General features: G+C 42.4%; 1 protein-coding gene across 1 annotated transcript in view; it reads right to left on the bottom strand.

Moving 5' to 3' along the window:
* BSN (bassoon presynaptic cytomatrix protein) overlaps positions 1 to 8035 on the bottom strand; it is a 260226-nt gene extending 252191 nt beyond the window's left edge. The window contains exon 1 of the mRNA XM_066612954.1: positions 7616 to 8035. Coding sequence (XP_066469051.1) covers positions 7616 to 8035 — 420 coding nt within the window. The remainder of the gene's footprint in view (positions 1 to 7615) is intronic.
* Positions 8036 to 16658: the final 8623 nt, after the last annotated feature.

Raw genomic sequence — 16658 nt, 5'->3', positions numbered from 1 at the left:
ACAGTTCTAGGGTGGCAATCGTGGGGAAGATTTCTCCTCAAGATCAGCATTTGTTGCCATAGACAGAGCTGGGAGGGGGCTTCTCTCTCTCCCTCTCCCTCACACACAGTTGAGGGATGGGGCAAGCCAGAAAAACCCTCTTGTCCCCTCCTACTTAACCCCCCCCCCCCACACACACACAGACATACAGGAATGCATGAAAGATGTGCAAAAGGGGATCTTGCTAGCCTCTATTCCTGGGCATGAACTACAAAGTATACTGTAGCACCTGGATGACTTATAGATTTCATTATGGCATTAGATTTTGTGACCACCTGCCAACACTGCAGATCAGTCTCTATGCAAAATAATACATGGGCACAAATCTGACATCAGAAATGCCAACAATTAGAAACCCCTGGAGAAACATTTCTGTCTCCCAGGGCACCCTGGTGCTGAACTGAAACTTGTTGTTTTTCAAGAAGGGAGTAGTTGGAAGAATATGATAATGGACATTTCACCACTGAGCAGATGATCAACATGTCAAATGTGAAATCAGTAGCTTCTGCCTTTAGAACTGGTTTTGTGTGTCTTCAAGAATCACATTTCACAAGTACTCTTTATCAAAGAGTTAAAAAAATTATCAGGTATTCTCAGTGCATTATGTTTTACTGAGTGCATTATCTTTTAACTGAAGAACATGGTTCTTCAGTTCTTATTTTGTATTATCCACTTAAATCTTCCTAAACAATGAAAGTGGTTTGGTTCTCTGACTTGCTAGAACCAAAAATGAAATGAACAAATTCTGAAATACTCTTTAGACTAGCTCACTTGAGCTTATAAATCCTTTTATTTCAAACTTTTAAATTCTCTTTAATATCATTCCATTTCATTTCTCTAAATGGAAAAGCATAATGAACGTGCACTGGAAAATATATTTCACACAGAATACTCAGGCAAATATGCATTAGCACAACAGGGGCATAATTCAAGCACAGCTTCTGTACAAACTCCATTAATTTCAAGTCCATTGAAATAAATGGAGATTGAATAGTAGCAGACATTAGGGTGTTGCATCTTTAATCATATGTAAATAATTTCTGAAATGAAAAAAGACATATCGTAAATGTTGCAGCAAATAACTCACCCAGTTTTAATCATAAATGAAAGGATGCTAGATGAAGAATGATGTCTTGCAGGTCCCTGCTTAGGGGACACCCAAATGATTTATCCTTGCATAAGGGATTCTTTACATCTGTGGTGTCTAGGCTCTCATATTCCCTGCTAGCTGGGAAAAGAGGCACTTTTTAAAAGTGGTAGCTCCTTGATGGTAGCAGCGGGAGAATAACTGTCCCTACACATCCCAGCAAAGCATTTTTCCCAGTGGCTATCTGTTTTTTTAGGCTGGGAGCCTTATTTGGGCAAGGAACAATCATATTACTCATTTCTGCTACATAAACCACATTGATCACTTTCGTTGTTGGTGTTGAGAAGTGATATATAATATTCTAAACAACAAAGACAAGTGGGAAGAAAACATAATGAATCTAACAGCATATCTCTACTAACAGGCCAATTCTATACAGAAGATACATCAGCATATCCCTCTGTATGCTGGTGCAATGACAGCCTTGCTGGCTTAGAAGCCCACCCATTGACCGATAGGCCACAGTTGTCATTGCAATGTTGAAAACACACTCACCAATATAGCTCCAGAATATTCCAATGCTTGTGCAATTCATTGGCAGCAAGACCAAAACAAGGAGGAGATTGGGGCAAAACATGGGAGGGACTAGGAGGAGTAGACATATCCCATATTCTAACATCCCTTCAGATTATGGACACACCCCAGATCCTGGAAATGCCAGTGACCCAAATGGTGTTGATAAGAGTAATTCCACAGCGAACAATGGGAAAGGGACAAACAGCAGAAAACTGAGACACCCCTTGCCCCACCCACTTTTGCACAACAAAAGCATAGGATACAGATTACATTTGGTAGCCAATCACAGCACACCAACCCGAGTACTAAAACCCCTGCCAGGAAGACTATACCTCAGACATACCATGGGGCTATGTCTTTGGCCTCTCAAAGGGGAACTATGGTGATGGGAATCATAGAGAATGGGCAATTGGTACACAAACGGAGTACTTTGCACCAACAACCACTTGTCCCTCACAACATGTAGGGCAAGTTATTTTAACACTCCTCAGAATTCTGATTGTAGGCAGTCTGCCCCAGGAGGTCTCCATACACAAACACCCAATGGGAACTCTACCTCAACCTGCCAACAGGGAAGAAAAGATCATACATTCCACACAGGTAAGAAGGGGGTGGGTGGGAATCCCATGCTGCAATGTATTGATTTTGCATCTCTCTCCCATGTCTCTACCTTCCTCACTCTGACCCTTCAGAACAGTGGTTGGCTACCCACCAGCCAGGGAAGCACTTGTCCCCGTCTTTTTAAGTGGCAGGGGGAGGCAGCGACATGCTGCTGCTGGACAAGAAGGGAAGTGTTTTTACTTACCTGAGGGATTGCCAGCAACCAGGGGGTGTAGGTAGCTTCCAAACAGTTTTTAAAAAATGTGATTGAAAACTACTTCCAGTTTTCTACCAAAGACAGTAAGTGGTTTCCCATCTCATTTTTACAGTGCTTTGGCGGATTGGGGAGCCCCTGGAAGCTGGCACTCCCTCAGGTAAGTGTAAACACCACCACCCCTCCAGCAGCAGCACAATCCTGGGATTTGCACTGCTGCCATAGCACCTCCATCTCACACCCTTACAGTGCTCCTAACTCCCTTGCAGGTGTTTGGGAAGCACTGCTTTAGAATGTTCACATCTGTCTCTTCTACTGAAAGTGTTGCTCAACTATCCCTTCCTTTCCAACAACTACTAAGAGCAGGGAGTGTCTGCTCTGTTGGTGAAAGCCAGAGATGCTAACCATTGCTACTGCTGGCAAACATCTGATTTCCCATTTTTTTCAGGATTGCATCATTGCCATAAGGGGCTGAACAGTTGTCTTCTGCAGAGCTTGACTGCAGTCCACCCCCAAGAAAGGGAAAGGTAATGTTCCAAGCCACCATGCTCTTTCCCCCAAGAAGGCACAACTGCAGGTACACTCTGGTTGTACCACTCTTCTTCACAACACCAAGTAGGCATCTCAAACCAGAGAAAAGGTGTGGCCAGTGCTGCTGTCTTTTCTTTGTTATGCTCTCTGTATTTCCCCTTGTTCCACAGATGAGAACATCATGCAGACCCAAAAAGACACTTATAGCCTGTCTGCATGTATAGTTAGTATGTGGAACTCCTTGCCACAAGATGTGGTGGTGGCATCTGGCCTAGATGCTTTTAAAAGGAGATTGGACAAAGTTCTGGAGGAAAAGTTCATCACGGGTTACAAGCCATAATATGTATGTGCAACCTCTGCATTTTAGAAATGGGTTATGTCAGAATGCCAGATGTAAGGGAGGGCACCAGGATGCAGGTCTCTTGTGTGCTCCCTGGGGCATTGGGCCACTGTGAGATACAGGAGGCTGTATCTTCTATGGCCTATGGCCTGATCCAGCAGGGCTGTTCTTATGTTCTTATGCACTGACTAGTGTGAGTCCAGCTGCTGCTTGGTGAGGTTGTTAACCTATTTGTTCCAGTTGGGTCCATGTGGTTTTGAAAACTCCATGGAAAACCAACTACTGTAGCCAGACCTCTCAGGCACCTGTTACTTGCTGTGCCCCCACCAGGACAGGTAAGCCATAGGTGGAGTGGGAGGATGGGTAGATCAGGACATGTTGAAGATGGGTGGGGATCTGTCTCCACAGGGAAAGCTAAGCAATATTCTAACTCCCATTTTATTTCTGAAACACCTCCTTTGCTCTACCCAAACCCAGGTTCAAGGAGACCCATTGGGGACCATGAAGGAACAGACAAGGGTAAGTAGAACATTCTTTTACTTCCCCTTCTGTCCTTGCATGGTGTCCTGCTGCCTGTAGGTTGCCGCAAGCCCATGCTGGTGCCATTGCACGCTGCAAGTAGCATTTAGTTAGGATTGGGCTGTTAGATGGACCAGTAGTCTGAGTATGCAGTTTCATATGTTCACATGCCTCAAAATTTCAGCCTGGAGTACTCTCCCTCACCCCCTGTTGGGAAGGCAAAACAATTTGATATTCATTAAGTAGGCACCATGAAATAATGCAACAAGATCTTATATGCTTGATTGCCTGCTGTCCAATACCTGGATGTTTAAGTCTACTTATGGTTATGGAACCTAGATTTATTTTTCATTCAGGTCATGCACAAGCCTTGTGCCCAGGGAATGTGAGAACTATTTGGTGGCTGCTGTGGTAGGTCAGCCCCTTTGCAAGCTGATATCCAATTCAAGGTAAACCTAATTTGTCTCTTGATTGTCAGAGACCTAACAGAGGGGGTGATTATATTTACTTCAGAGAAACTACAGCAATAGCAGAAATTGCAACCATGTAAGTACTGAATTTTCCCAACTACAAAAGCGTCTGTCTGATGTAGGAAAATGTGATATCCCTGTAAAAGAAAAGCTACCTTGTGAAAAGACCTATGGATACCTCACTATGAATAAGGAACAACTGCAGATTTATTTCAGAATAAAAGATGATCTAGAGGAGCCCTTTGAAAATGTAACAGAAGACTGAAGCTAGACATCCACAGAACTTGACATCTTCAGATGCTAGCTATATTTCAGCCCTATCCTATCAGCTGGGCTCTGCTAGCAAAATGCAGTTTCCACCAGCGGAAGCACTACGTTGCAGACAGAAGTGCTTGGCTCCAGCAAGCACAATGAGGCTGCCAGCACAGTTACTGACAGCCACACATACTTGCGGTGGTGAAGGCCCCATCCACTGGTGCCAGGTAAAGCAGTGGGGGGTGGGAGAGAGTAGGAGGAATGGGGAAGAGGTAGGAACAGGGGAGGGGTCAATCCAGAAACAATGGCATATGCCAGCTCTCATCCTGTTTTTTAAAGACTCCTCACCTCTTTTCTCTCCTCGGACACATGCCATCAAAATACTTGTCACATTTTTATAGCGCTTTTCCTCTAAGGAGCTCAGGCTGGTATACATTGTTCCATCTCTCCTTTTACCCTCACAACAACCCTGTGAGATAGTCGAGACTGTGGGATAGTGACTGGCCCAGGAAGCTTCATGGCTGAGCAGGAATTTGAACCTGGATTTTCTAGGTAAGCAACTCCCAAACCACTACACCATCCTGGTGTACGTCCAAGGAGACCCACTGGCAATCAGGCAGCCAACCAGGAGGTAAATACAAAACATTTTTTACTAGCCTCCTGCAGGCTGTCCAACCACACATAAACCCATCACAGAATGCCATGCATAACTTTTTGGCACAACTGCATCAGCACTGGTAATGGGGGATAGAATTGGGGCCTTTGTTGCTCCACTCAAGAGTCCATGGGAAAATCTTTGTCCCTATAACAACCCATTGCACTGAAGGTAAATTCATCATCTTATTCCAAACAACAAACTGCATCTCTGGGTGAACTTGGTTCCTTTTGAGGACAACAAAAAAATATGCTGGAGTAGGTCATTGTGAAGGACTGCAGGAAATGCTTCACCTCCACCCCACTTTCCATCCAAGTATATGGCATGCCAAAATAAGATCAAACACTTCTTGGTAGAAAGCAACTTTCAAGATTAAATTATTTAAGGAAGTGATTTAGAAATGTTATGCATTTGAATTATTCGTCTGGAATATCATCTGGAGTAACAAAAACAAAAAACACCATGTCAGTTTCTTACCCAATCCTCTGAGTTGGATTATTTAAAAAAAAATGCTAGGATAATGAAGTGGCAGACCAGGAATAACTGCTTGCAAATAAAACTTGACCAAAAAAACTAGGTTGGGATGAGCGACAAATCAACAACAGAGAAACAAGAAAGAGCTAGCTGAAATGGCTAACTGAAAGGGTCCTCCAACACCTAAGCAACATTGGACTTGGAATGGATTCCCCCTTACTCGTCCTGACAACAGCACAGAAGCATAAGGCAAGCAGACAACATCTCAGAACCCTCAAAGCCTAGCCTTCCTTCCTTCACATAACAGGTTGAATTGGACCTTGTTCTTGCTGTTCCCTGAACTAAGAACATAAGAACAGCCCCACTGGAGCAGGCCATAGGCCCATCTAGTCCAGCTTCCTGTATCTCACAGCGGCCTACCAAATGTCCCAGGGAAACTGGAGACCCCACTTTGATATCACTTACTTCAGAGGTGATCTGGCACCCACTCAGGGAAGTATAACCAATTCTCAGGGAAGTATAACCCATTCTGAAAGCAGTTGCAAGCAGTCAAACACAGCTCTCTTACTGGGCAGGGCTTCTCTGCCTGAAGCAGCTATGTCCCTCTATGAACATATGAAACTGCCTTAATATGAATAAATGGGACAATTGGTGCTTAGCTCAGCACTGTCTATTCTACATCTCTAGAGATTTTCAGGAAGGGGTCTTCCCAGACTTACCAAGAGATGTGTTTTGCCAATTCCTATTCCAAGCTTCACCTAGAGAATGTATGCCCACTTTAAGCTAGTTCCCCTTCTTTCCCCATAATGGCCCTAGTTCTGCACTGCAGGACCCGACCACCAGGCTAGCTCTCCTGTTCAACCTGCAGAGGTCCTCCTTCCTCCCTTCCCCACCAGCAGCTTCTCCAGCCACTGTAGCAACACTTTGATTCTCAGCAGCTCTTGGGTATGGCAGCCACACACCAGTCTCCAGTAGTCTGTTAGTTTGTTTAGTCCTCTTACCTCCAAGTTCCTTCCCCCTGCTCTCTCAGTCTCTTCAACCTCCTACACCTACACTCTTTTCCTTCCTTCAGGTGCTGCTATTAGCTCTGAGGGCCTTGTTACCTCTAAGTGGCTGCAGATGTACAGCACTCTCACTGTAATCTGCTTCCCAGACTAGCCGGAGCAAGGGGCCACTGTTGCCACCACACCCTATCTTCTTTCACATCTTCCATTACAAGGGATCTTTCACATTTCCATTACAAGGTGATCAGGAATTGAACCTAAAAGCTTGTGCATATAATGTTTGTGCTCACCAACTAAGTTATAGCCTCACCCTTCCCTAGGTGCAACTACTGCAGTTCCTCAACAAAGAAGCACAGAGATGGGGAGGGGTGTTTATATATGATAACCTGTCTTGGCCCTGCCTTAGCTCTCCTAGTTGTTGCTACAGTACATGAAGGATAATTTATTTAGAAAAAGAGACTGCAAGGGAGTTGGGAAATCTCAGGTTAATCTGTTTCATGTGCATTTGGCAATTTGCTGGATTGTGGTCTCTGCAGTTATTTTAGTACAATCAAGGAGCTTTCTACAAGCCATCAATGACACTGTCAACATGATGCAAAGAAAAATGGACAGTGAAACTGTAAGCCAAAGAATGCAAAAGAGTATAAGATTCTGGAATTATCCTGGATGAGAGTGAATATATACCTGTTAATCAGACTTTTTTTCATAGGGCATAGTGCTTCCTCAACATGCTAGCCTGATCCACAACATACAGAAACAGCAACAGTAATCAATTAACTTATAAGAGCCATATTGCAAAATAGGTTGCTCAATATGTTAGGCTCATATATGGATGTACGAAGACCCATTACCTCAGTCAGGTGAGGGTTGGGATTGAATCCACATTGGTTGCAGACCTTGCTGTGACACTGTGTACAGGTGTTGAAGTTTGGCTGGTTAGGAGAGGAGGTGAGTTCTGTTGTCTTGCATATAGGACAGAGAGTGCTGCTGGGAAGGGGTGCAATTTGAGGGACAGAATATGGTGAGGTAGGGGTGCTGTCTCGATCGGGTGACACAGATGGAGAACGTCCTGATCTCTGGCCCCTGTTTTCCACTTGGAGTGTCCTCCTCGGCCCATCAGCCTGTTGGGTGGCCTGCTCATGGCTCCTCATCTCTCTTGTGCTTTCACTGGTTGGAGCAGCTTGTTTAAAGGATGGGGAAGATGCTCTCTTTCCAAAGGACTGATCCGATTGATCTGGTCTTCTTGGTGTGCTGAAACATATTAAATTCATACGTGAACCAGGTTACAGAGAAGCTGGGCTACCAGTGTCAAATCCTAGACACAACATTAAAAATACAATAAATTGTCACACACAAGCACAATTATTGGACTGTTGCAATTATCCTGAAGTAATTTTCTAAGATGTTGAGCAAGTGCAACTTAATAGATTCTAAGGATACTTGTTTCTAAAGATATTGGATTCTAAGGATACCACCGCCAACTGAAGACAGGGGGAAGGCGGCAATGTGTACGGCCTTCTCAGTTGTGACACCACAACTCTGGAACCAGATGCCAGAAGATCTGAGAGCAGCTTCTTTGGTATATGGTTTCCTGCAGGGTTTGAAGACCGATCTGTTTCGCCTGGCGTTTGGGGAGGGAGATACTCCTTCGGGACCCATTAACTTTTATGCTGCTATACATTATTTTATCTGCAATCTGCTCTTTTAGTGTTGTTTTGGTTTCTCTTTTAATATTTTATTCTGATGTTTTTATCTTGATGTATTTATGCTATGTCATACACCGCTTTTTGGGTTTTTAGAAAAGCAGTATTAAAAAGATAATATAATAAATAAGATAAATATATAAAATAAGATAAATAAAAGTATTTATCTTTTAAACAAACAAACAAACAAACAAACTTTTAATTTAATTCTGCTTTAATACATTAAAAGCTATTTAAAATCTCTTCCATCTGCTCTGATATATTATGGTCAGTTTGATAATTCTATGTATACTGGGGGGGAAAGACTGCTGTTTCAAGTAACCCTTTCAACATACGGAGATAAACTCTTTTACAGTATCAGAATGATAGATTTATACAAATTTCTATTCTGCCATTCCAACAAAATCTCTCAAGACAGCCCTAACTCACGGAAGGATGGACTGCTGTTTTTTTCTACCAAGATATGAGACAAAACTTCTTCATATATTTCTTTGGAATTCAACCGGACTTTCAATATTAGAATCTCTTAAGTTTTGAAATTAATGAAAGCAAAAATGAAAAATAAATGTCCAGAAATGATTGCCATTATTACTCTCTTTACTCAGAAATGCTGAAAACTTATTTTTGGAGATGCAGTTTTAACTAGTTTCCCACACTGGCCAAGCTGTAATGTGTGTGAAGGTTATCTATTATCTGCAGGCTATAATTTCCAAGGGATAAGTGTGGGGGATGCTGTACGTCAGCTAAAAACTAACCAAAATCAGGTGCACCAGAACTCTTCATTATTGGAAAAGACTATATAGGCATTGGAAATGCCCCTTTAAAGTCCCCTTGCAGCAGATAAATCCCATCTACCTTATGATGATTCTAGGGTACAAAACGGCCAGAGGACACATAGCTTATCCAGCCATTACCTGACATTTTAGAAAGCAGTTCTTCCATTTCGCCAAAAATGGAAAGGCATTTAAAATAGAGCTCTGGAGCTGCTGTGTGTTCACTATTTCTAATTTAAAAATAGGTCAACGGTGTAGTTGGGAACAACTGCGGCAATATCTCTTCTTTAGTACACAGGCAAGCATGCGCATAGTGTACATTGCCATTCATTTCGGCTTCACTCTTTAAAGACTATGTCAATCAAAAATATCAAATATTTGGGATTCTCAGACCTCTGTGTGAAATATCTACATAAGAAAGTATGGTCAAATGAAGGAAAAATGCCACTCTCATTTGTTCCCACCTACCCTCTGTCCCCTTAATATGACAAGATTATGCACACTCCTGGCCTTTTAGAGTTCAAGCCTGGCCAAGTTAACAAGTAGGCTGTGTTGCAATTTTCATTTCTCTCATGCAACACTCCAATCCACTTTGCAGTTTTCTGTCCAAGTAATATTAATACATTCCCTATTAATCAGAAACAGAAAATCCTATACTGCTCATTTGACATCCCGCTTTGTATGTCAAATGGTTTGGCTAAGTCCCAAATGCTTTATGAATCCCTGTGTAACCAGAGCTACATTTAAAATATAACAAAGAAACAACAACCCACACAATAAAATAAACTCAAGAATGAATTTACAAAAGAATAATGTTAAATATACTTTCCATAATCCAATCACAGGAATGTGTTTGTGACAAGGAAAAGTGTATCTCTTGAATATATTTAGTCATTAAGATTCAAAGTTTTATTATAATGAGAACGAATTTCAGCTACATTCATGGCAGGGCTGCCATTCTCCTTTAACTGGCTGCCCAATTGTACAGGTAACATCTCAACAAAGGGTGACAATGTCACATGGGTACTTCCCATTTCAGTGTCAGTATCTCTGATGGGCAAGAGCAGGATGTTATAGCAGAAAATCCTCATGTGATCCTGAAAACTCATATCCTGCAGAATTTGAGAAGTTACCAATGTGGCATGGATGCTGACTACAGAGGAATGGCAACCACACTGCACAGGTAATATCTAAACCACGTCTGATCCTTCCTCAGGTTGCAATCTTCTGCACATATACCTGTAGTAAGCCCCAATGAGCACAGTGGGGCTTATTTCTGAGTAAACATGCACAGCTTGACAGCTGCAAGTCAAGAAAACATGCATCCAACTACAAAGGTAATAAATGCTAGCAGTTTTGCACGAGTGCTTGCTCTTAGACTTGGTTAAAGAGCAAGAAAGAAAAAAGAAGGGAAGAGTGCCATATAATCTCTGCTTTTAAGATAACCAGGAGAGGAACCCAAGAAAGCAAAAAACAAACATAATAAACTTGCCACAATAATAAAGTTGCCAATAATAAAGTTGTAGTTGGTCTACAACTGAAAAACAACACAAGATTGCATGTGTCATGTTCGGGAGTGTATACTCTTTAGTACACTGATGTGCCAGTAAGGCATGCATATATGCAGCAGGGTCTCTTAAGTATTTATTTTTAAATACCTTTCATGGCACTTTCGTATTAAAAGCTGCTTCTGATACCAGGCTGCTTCACACACAGAGGTTTCCTACACAAATAGTGCTTCTGGATATACCATAAAGTGTGATAAATGTGCATGCCTGCTTGCCTGTGTAGCAGAAAACTGCTATGGGCTGATGGTTCCTTCACATGTATATGTTGTAGAACAGGAAACTGTGCTTTTAAACACTATAACGTACATGCAGTTTTCCTATAAATAAGATATACTCATGTTGGAAAATCACCTTATGTGGCCCTCTGATACATAGTGGTGTTATATAACAAAGGACCAAAAAAGTAATCTGCCCAAAAGCATGGATTTGATGTAGACAAAACTGAAGACAGGGCTCAGATTTTCGGGATTTTAACAAACTCAATAAATCTTATGATATATCAACAGTAGTTTCACACAGTTTAATTACATAATTTCAGGGATGAAAAAAGAAACTGTGAGCTCTCCTGACTTGGATCAGGGTCATGAGGAAGGAGGAAGGAAATTAATCTGTTGTCCCTGTGTCAATGACTCAATATAAATCATTCCCCAAACCTGCTATTACCTATGGAGTGTTAAACTTGGAAGTATGCAGTAATTTTTTTGCCCATAAGTTTTACCCTCCTTTTGGAGGGGGCAATATGGATCAGAGATGTAGCATGGAGAAGGCAGGAATTGAGGCCCTGGCCACATTGTGCCCCCATTTCCTTTTTTAAAAAGGAGTTAGAACATAGTCAGGAGTTTCAATCATAGAATGCCTGTATCATGCCTATTTTACCTGCAGCATATGATCTGCTGTTCTAGTCATAAAATTTCTAGGGTCCAGCTGTGTGGAACAACACAGTATAGGTGCAACCTATTTATCCATGGATTTTTTTATCTTCAGATTTGTCTCAATCGGGTGGGGGGAATTGAAAGTCGAACACACCTTTGCCTCCTTTGCCCTGCACTGACCTCCATTTCAAGGCAGCCCAAAACACTGCAAAAAAGCTCTGCCTTGAACAGGCAGGGAATAGCCCTGTTCCCCTTTCGAAGGAACAGTAAGACTCCTGGAGCCCCTAAGCCAGCAAAGATGTGGGGGACGGACTATAGCCAGAACACATGCAGCAAGGTGGAACTCACTCACTCACTCACAGGGGTGGTAGTAACAGAGGGGATTGCTTTAAAAAACCCAGGGAGTGTTTGCCCAATCCCCCCCCCCTTCAGACTGAGATGGTTCAGGCCCTCTGTGCTCCAGCCTATGGAAACAAAACAGCCCAGCAAGCAAGTCTTCCCAGCAAGCCAAAGCATGAGATTTAGGCTACAATCCGATCCACACTTTCCGGGGAGTAAGCCCCATTGACTAGAATGGGACTTACTTCTGAGTAGGCAGGCATAGGCCTGGGCTCCCAGGCTACAATCCAATCCACACTTTCCTGAGAGTAAGCCCCATTGTAGTCATTGTACTTCTGAGTAGAAATGCATAGGGCTGGACTCTTAAAAGCTCAACATCCCACCTGCGAAAGAAGCTGGGCAGCTGGCAACAGGGAGGGCTGAGTATGGAGCGGAGGCAATTGAGAACAGCTGCCTTAGTTTCCTTCCATCCCCAAGTGTCAGGCTGCAGTGTATTTGCTTAACTCTATGCAATTTAGTACAATGCATTATTTCTTAATTTCAACAGTCACTGAACGGAACTCACACACATAAATAGGCTCCACCTATATAACAAATAGAGGACTTACACAAAAAATGGCAGCCCTGCATCAAATTTTGTCCCCCATGCTGTAATGTGTAGGATTCCTTATCCATGATCCTGACACTACTATGTTGTACATTTCTCTGCCTGCAGCAGCAGTACCTACTTATATGGAAGGAGATAGGGAAATGTACAATGTGATGGTGTTATGTTATGAAGTCAATGATCATGTTATGAGGTCCTAATAGGGGAGAAAGGGTCTTAGCAAGATGGAACTGCCATTTTCAGCAACCCTGTTTCCAGCTACAGAGAAGTTTTTTTCTTGTTCAAAATAACAGTACTAATTCCATCAACTAAACAGATGTGCAATACAATCCTAAGCATATTTATTGGAAATAAGTTCCACTGTATTCAACAGGGCTTAACTCCTATGTAAGCATGAATCAGACTCTAGTCATATATTGTCTTTTCTCTCTTCCAGCTTCACTATGAGCACTCCCTTAAGCCATTTAAAATTGATAAAAAATTTGAGCTGACTATAAATAACTACTGGTTTTAATTACTACTGATTTGCAATATGATTGAGATAGCTATTTAAAAAAAAAAAAACACTACTTCATACCATTATTACTTTCTCTTTACATGAGTAACTGCATCAGTAATGGAAATGATCTCCATTATGAGAAACAATTTTAGAATGTAATAAACAAAAGTTTATTATGTAGCCTGGTTAACATTTTTTTGCACCCAGACACCCAGACACAAATATAAGAGATATCTAGTCATTTCTTAACAAGAAAAATGGACATATTTTGAGCCAGGTCTTTCCCTTATCTCAAGTATATTGATGGCTACATAAAATGCAGTGAGCTATTTACATTAGAAAAGACTCATTCCAAACCCTACCTGATGTAATTCTGTCAAGTGACTGTAAATGAAATTTCCAATTACTTTAGTCTCTCCAGTTTCTACCACTAGTTACGGCTCCACAGAAATGCGTATCACAATATTGTACATTATTTTATTAATTTCTATTAACATTTGAAAGTATTTTTATTTCACACTTTACTAAGAGCCCAATCCTGTGCTCGGCAGCACGGCTTCATGCCACTGAGCATTGCCGCAAATGTGTCGTAAGGCACATTTGTGAGCCTCTCTGCCGGTCTCCCACCCGTGCTAGCCCAGCACCTCATGGACCGCCAAGCCGTGGCATGGTAAGTGGCGGTGGGGACGGGGCAGGGAGGAGGCGTTCCAGGGAAGGTGGAGGCCAGTGGGGGGTGAAGAGGGCGGGGGGAGGCATGACATGAAGGCATGATGTGGGGAGGGGGCAGGCTGGAGGCATGCCGGGGGAGGGAGGGAGGGAGGTGGGTCCTCGGAGCTCCTCAGGATCCAAGGTGCTCATGGAGGGCTCCGCCCTCTACACGAGCACCTTTACTTTACCACCGACCTTTCAGTCGGCGGTAAAGTGAGTAGCCCCACTGCAGGGCCGCCTAACTTACCCAGGGAAAGGGGACAAAAGTCCACTTCTCCCGAGGCGCCTCCCGCAGTAGCCTGATGTGCGCAGGATCCGGCGGCAGCCGTTCTCGGTGCCACCGAGCCTTTGCGCCCTGGGTAGCTCAGGATTGGGTTGCCCATCATTTTGCATGCCCACATTACAATAGCACTTGTATTATGTTCATTGTGTACATATACTGAAATTGAAACCATAACATTCAAAGTATACCGCCACAGAAGCCAAGGAGCACCATGTGCTCATGATTTTATTCACTATGTTTTAATAATTTATTTCTTGCTTTTATATATATAACTTGTCTCCTCAGACTTGTGCCAGCTAAAGAACTGGTACAGGTCCAAGCAGACCCACTGGTAATTGAGAGGCTTATGGGAGGTAAGGGAAAATATTTTCTCTTACCACTCCCCAGCCTCGCAATTGGCCCCCTTACTAAAGCATGAACTGCAGCTTGCTTTGATGCTGCTATATACTATGATAGAAAATATAATAGGATTGGGCTGTAAGAAACCACAAGGTTGTATAAATGGATTCTAAGGGAAAGTGTGTAGACCGATCTATACCTCTGAAACCTCTGAAGCAGTTTGAAAAAGAAATTCAAGAAGTTCAGAAAAGAGTTAGCTGTTAAAGTTTGAAATGCTACCTTGACAATTCAAACCAGGTGATTATGCTTTGTTATCAAATGCATGGAACATCCAGATTCCAATACAAATATGCAAAAAAAAAAAAAGAACATTCCTCAAAATAATGATTTGTCAGAAAAAGAGAGGCAGCAGCAGACCTGGGATGGGGCAAACGGGGCAAATGCCCCAGGAACCGAGCCTCAGGCAACTCCAGGACCACGTGGGAAGAGTTCTGAGGCTCCCAATGCAATCGGAAATAGTACTGTTTAAGACTGCAGAGAAGCCTCAGAATGCTTTTCCACTTAGTCCTGGAGTCGCGAGAGACTCCATTGTTCTGGGTAAGTATGGGGGGAGTGGCATGGCACAGGGGGTGGAATTGTGGACCTTCGCCCCAGGAGCAGCAAGGGGCAAGTCCATTACTATAGAACAGGGGTCTCCTACCCCTTGGCCCAGGGACCAGGTGCAGCCCGCAACAAGCCTCTATCTAGCCCATGACAGGTTCCTGGTCCCCTGCAAGCCTCTGGCCCGCTCATCTGAATGTGACCAGAGCTGTGCTCCAGTTGCATCTGGAAGATGCTCTGAGGGCTGGGGAGGCCATGTGCCTCCCCTCAGAATGCCTTCTAAAGAAACATCATGGTTTTTCTAAAAAACCAGAAGTAACTTTTTGAGTCGTCTGAAGGCCTCAGGCTTTCTGAGGCTATCTAATGTATTTATTTAAATTTTATATTTAAAATTTATTTTTCTGGCCCTCAACACCATGCCAGATATTTGATGTGGCCCTCTGGTCTAAAAGTTTAGAGGGCCCCTGCTATAGAGGGTTTATTAAAATAATCATTGTTGAAATGAGGAAGATACAAATTCATATTTAGTAACTGGACTAAATAAGTACAGGATATTTCAAATTAGATAACATAAAATACCTTTATTCTAATTTTATGTTATCTAATTTGAAATATCCTATACTTATTTAGTCCAGTTACTAAATATGAATTTGGCATTAAATTATGTGGTATTATTACAACCTCTGGATGGTCCTAATACACTGCAGAGAAGCACCTTAAAGCCTATATTACTTACCCTCAGTTTGCCAAACACCATTAAAAAGATAGTGCAGTGTTTCTTCCCTGTAAGGGTACTGCACAGATTTAATTACAGCACATGACTATTGCAGACCTAACTCACTAATCTAAGAGTATGCCAAAACCCTATATCAATCAGCACATTTGAACTAGCATAAATGGCAGCATCTCAATGGGCTACACTAATTTTAAAACACCATTTTATTACACTGAAAAAGGGAAAATGTCATGTGAAGAAGCTAGATTGCACAGGGATCTGATCATATTCAACCCATCTGGGTTAAGTAAAGAACTGCAGACTAGTAAAATGTAGCACCTACTATGACAGGAGACTCTTTGAAGACTGCACAAGACCAATGATCCAATAAGAAGCAGGAAGGGGCAGCGTCAAAGAAGTTGGGTTGCTTTAGTAAAAACCTACTAGGCCTTTATGGTTTGACGTAAATGATCAATGAAGGCTCAAAGAGACAGGGAACTGGAGGATAGCAAATAAAAAAGGCATTTTGTTCATCCATAAGCCAGTCTTAAGTATCCCATGTGCGGTAATAGGGATGAGTATCTCAACTCATTCTCCCACTCCAACACCACATACACAATGACCAAAACCAAACATATCACAGATACCTTGAGCAGAAACATTTCAAATCCCTTCATGCCAGCATCGAGTGTTTAAAACCAGAATCAAATGTCTAGGCATCATCATCACCATTTATTATTTTGAGAGTGCTTAATGTGTACTACGCACCTTACAAGAAAAAAAAAATTAACAATCCATGCCCTCAGGCTTGTCATCTCATACTACGGTTGAAAAATACTTAAAATTTGAGTGCCAATACTGCAGATGAGCATCAAACATCAATGTGGA

The sequence above is a fragment of the Tiliqua scincoides genome, chromosome 2 (genome assembly GCF_035046505.1).
Source record: "Tiliqua scincoides isolate rTilSci1 chromosome 2, rTilSci1.hap2, whole genome shotgun sequence".
In the NCBI taxonomy this organism is placed as follows: domain Eukaryota; kingdom Metazoa; phylum Chordata; class Lepidosauria; order Squamata; family Scincidae; genus Tiliqua; species Tiliqua scincoides.
Note: the sequence above shows the minus strand (reverse complement) of the source record. Positions and strands in the feature narration are given on the sequence as shown.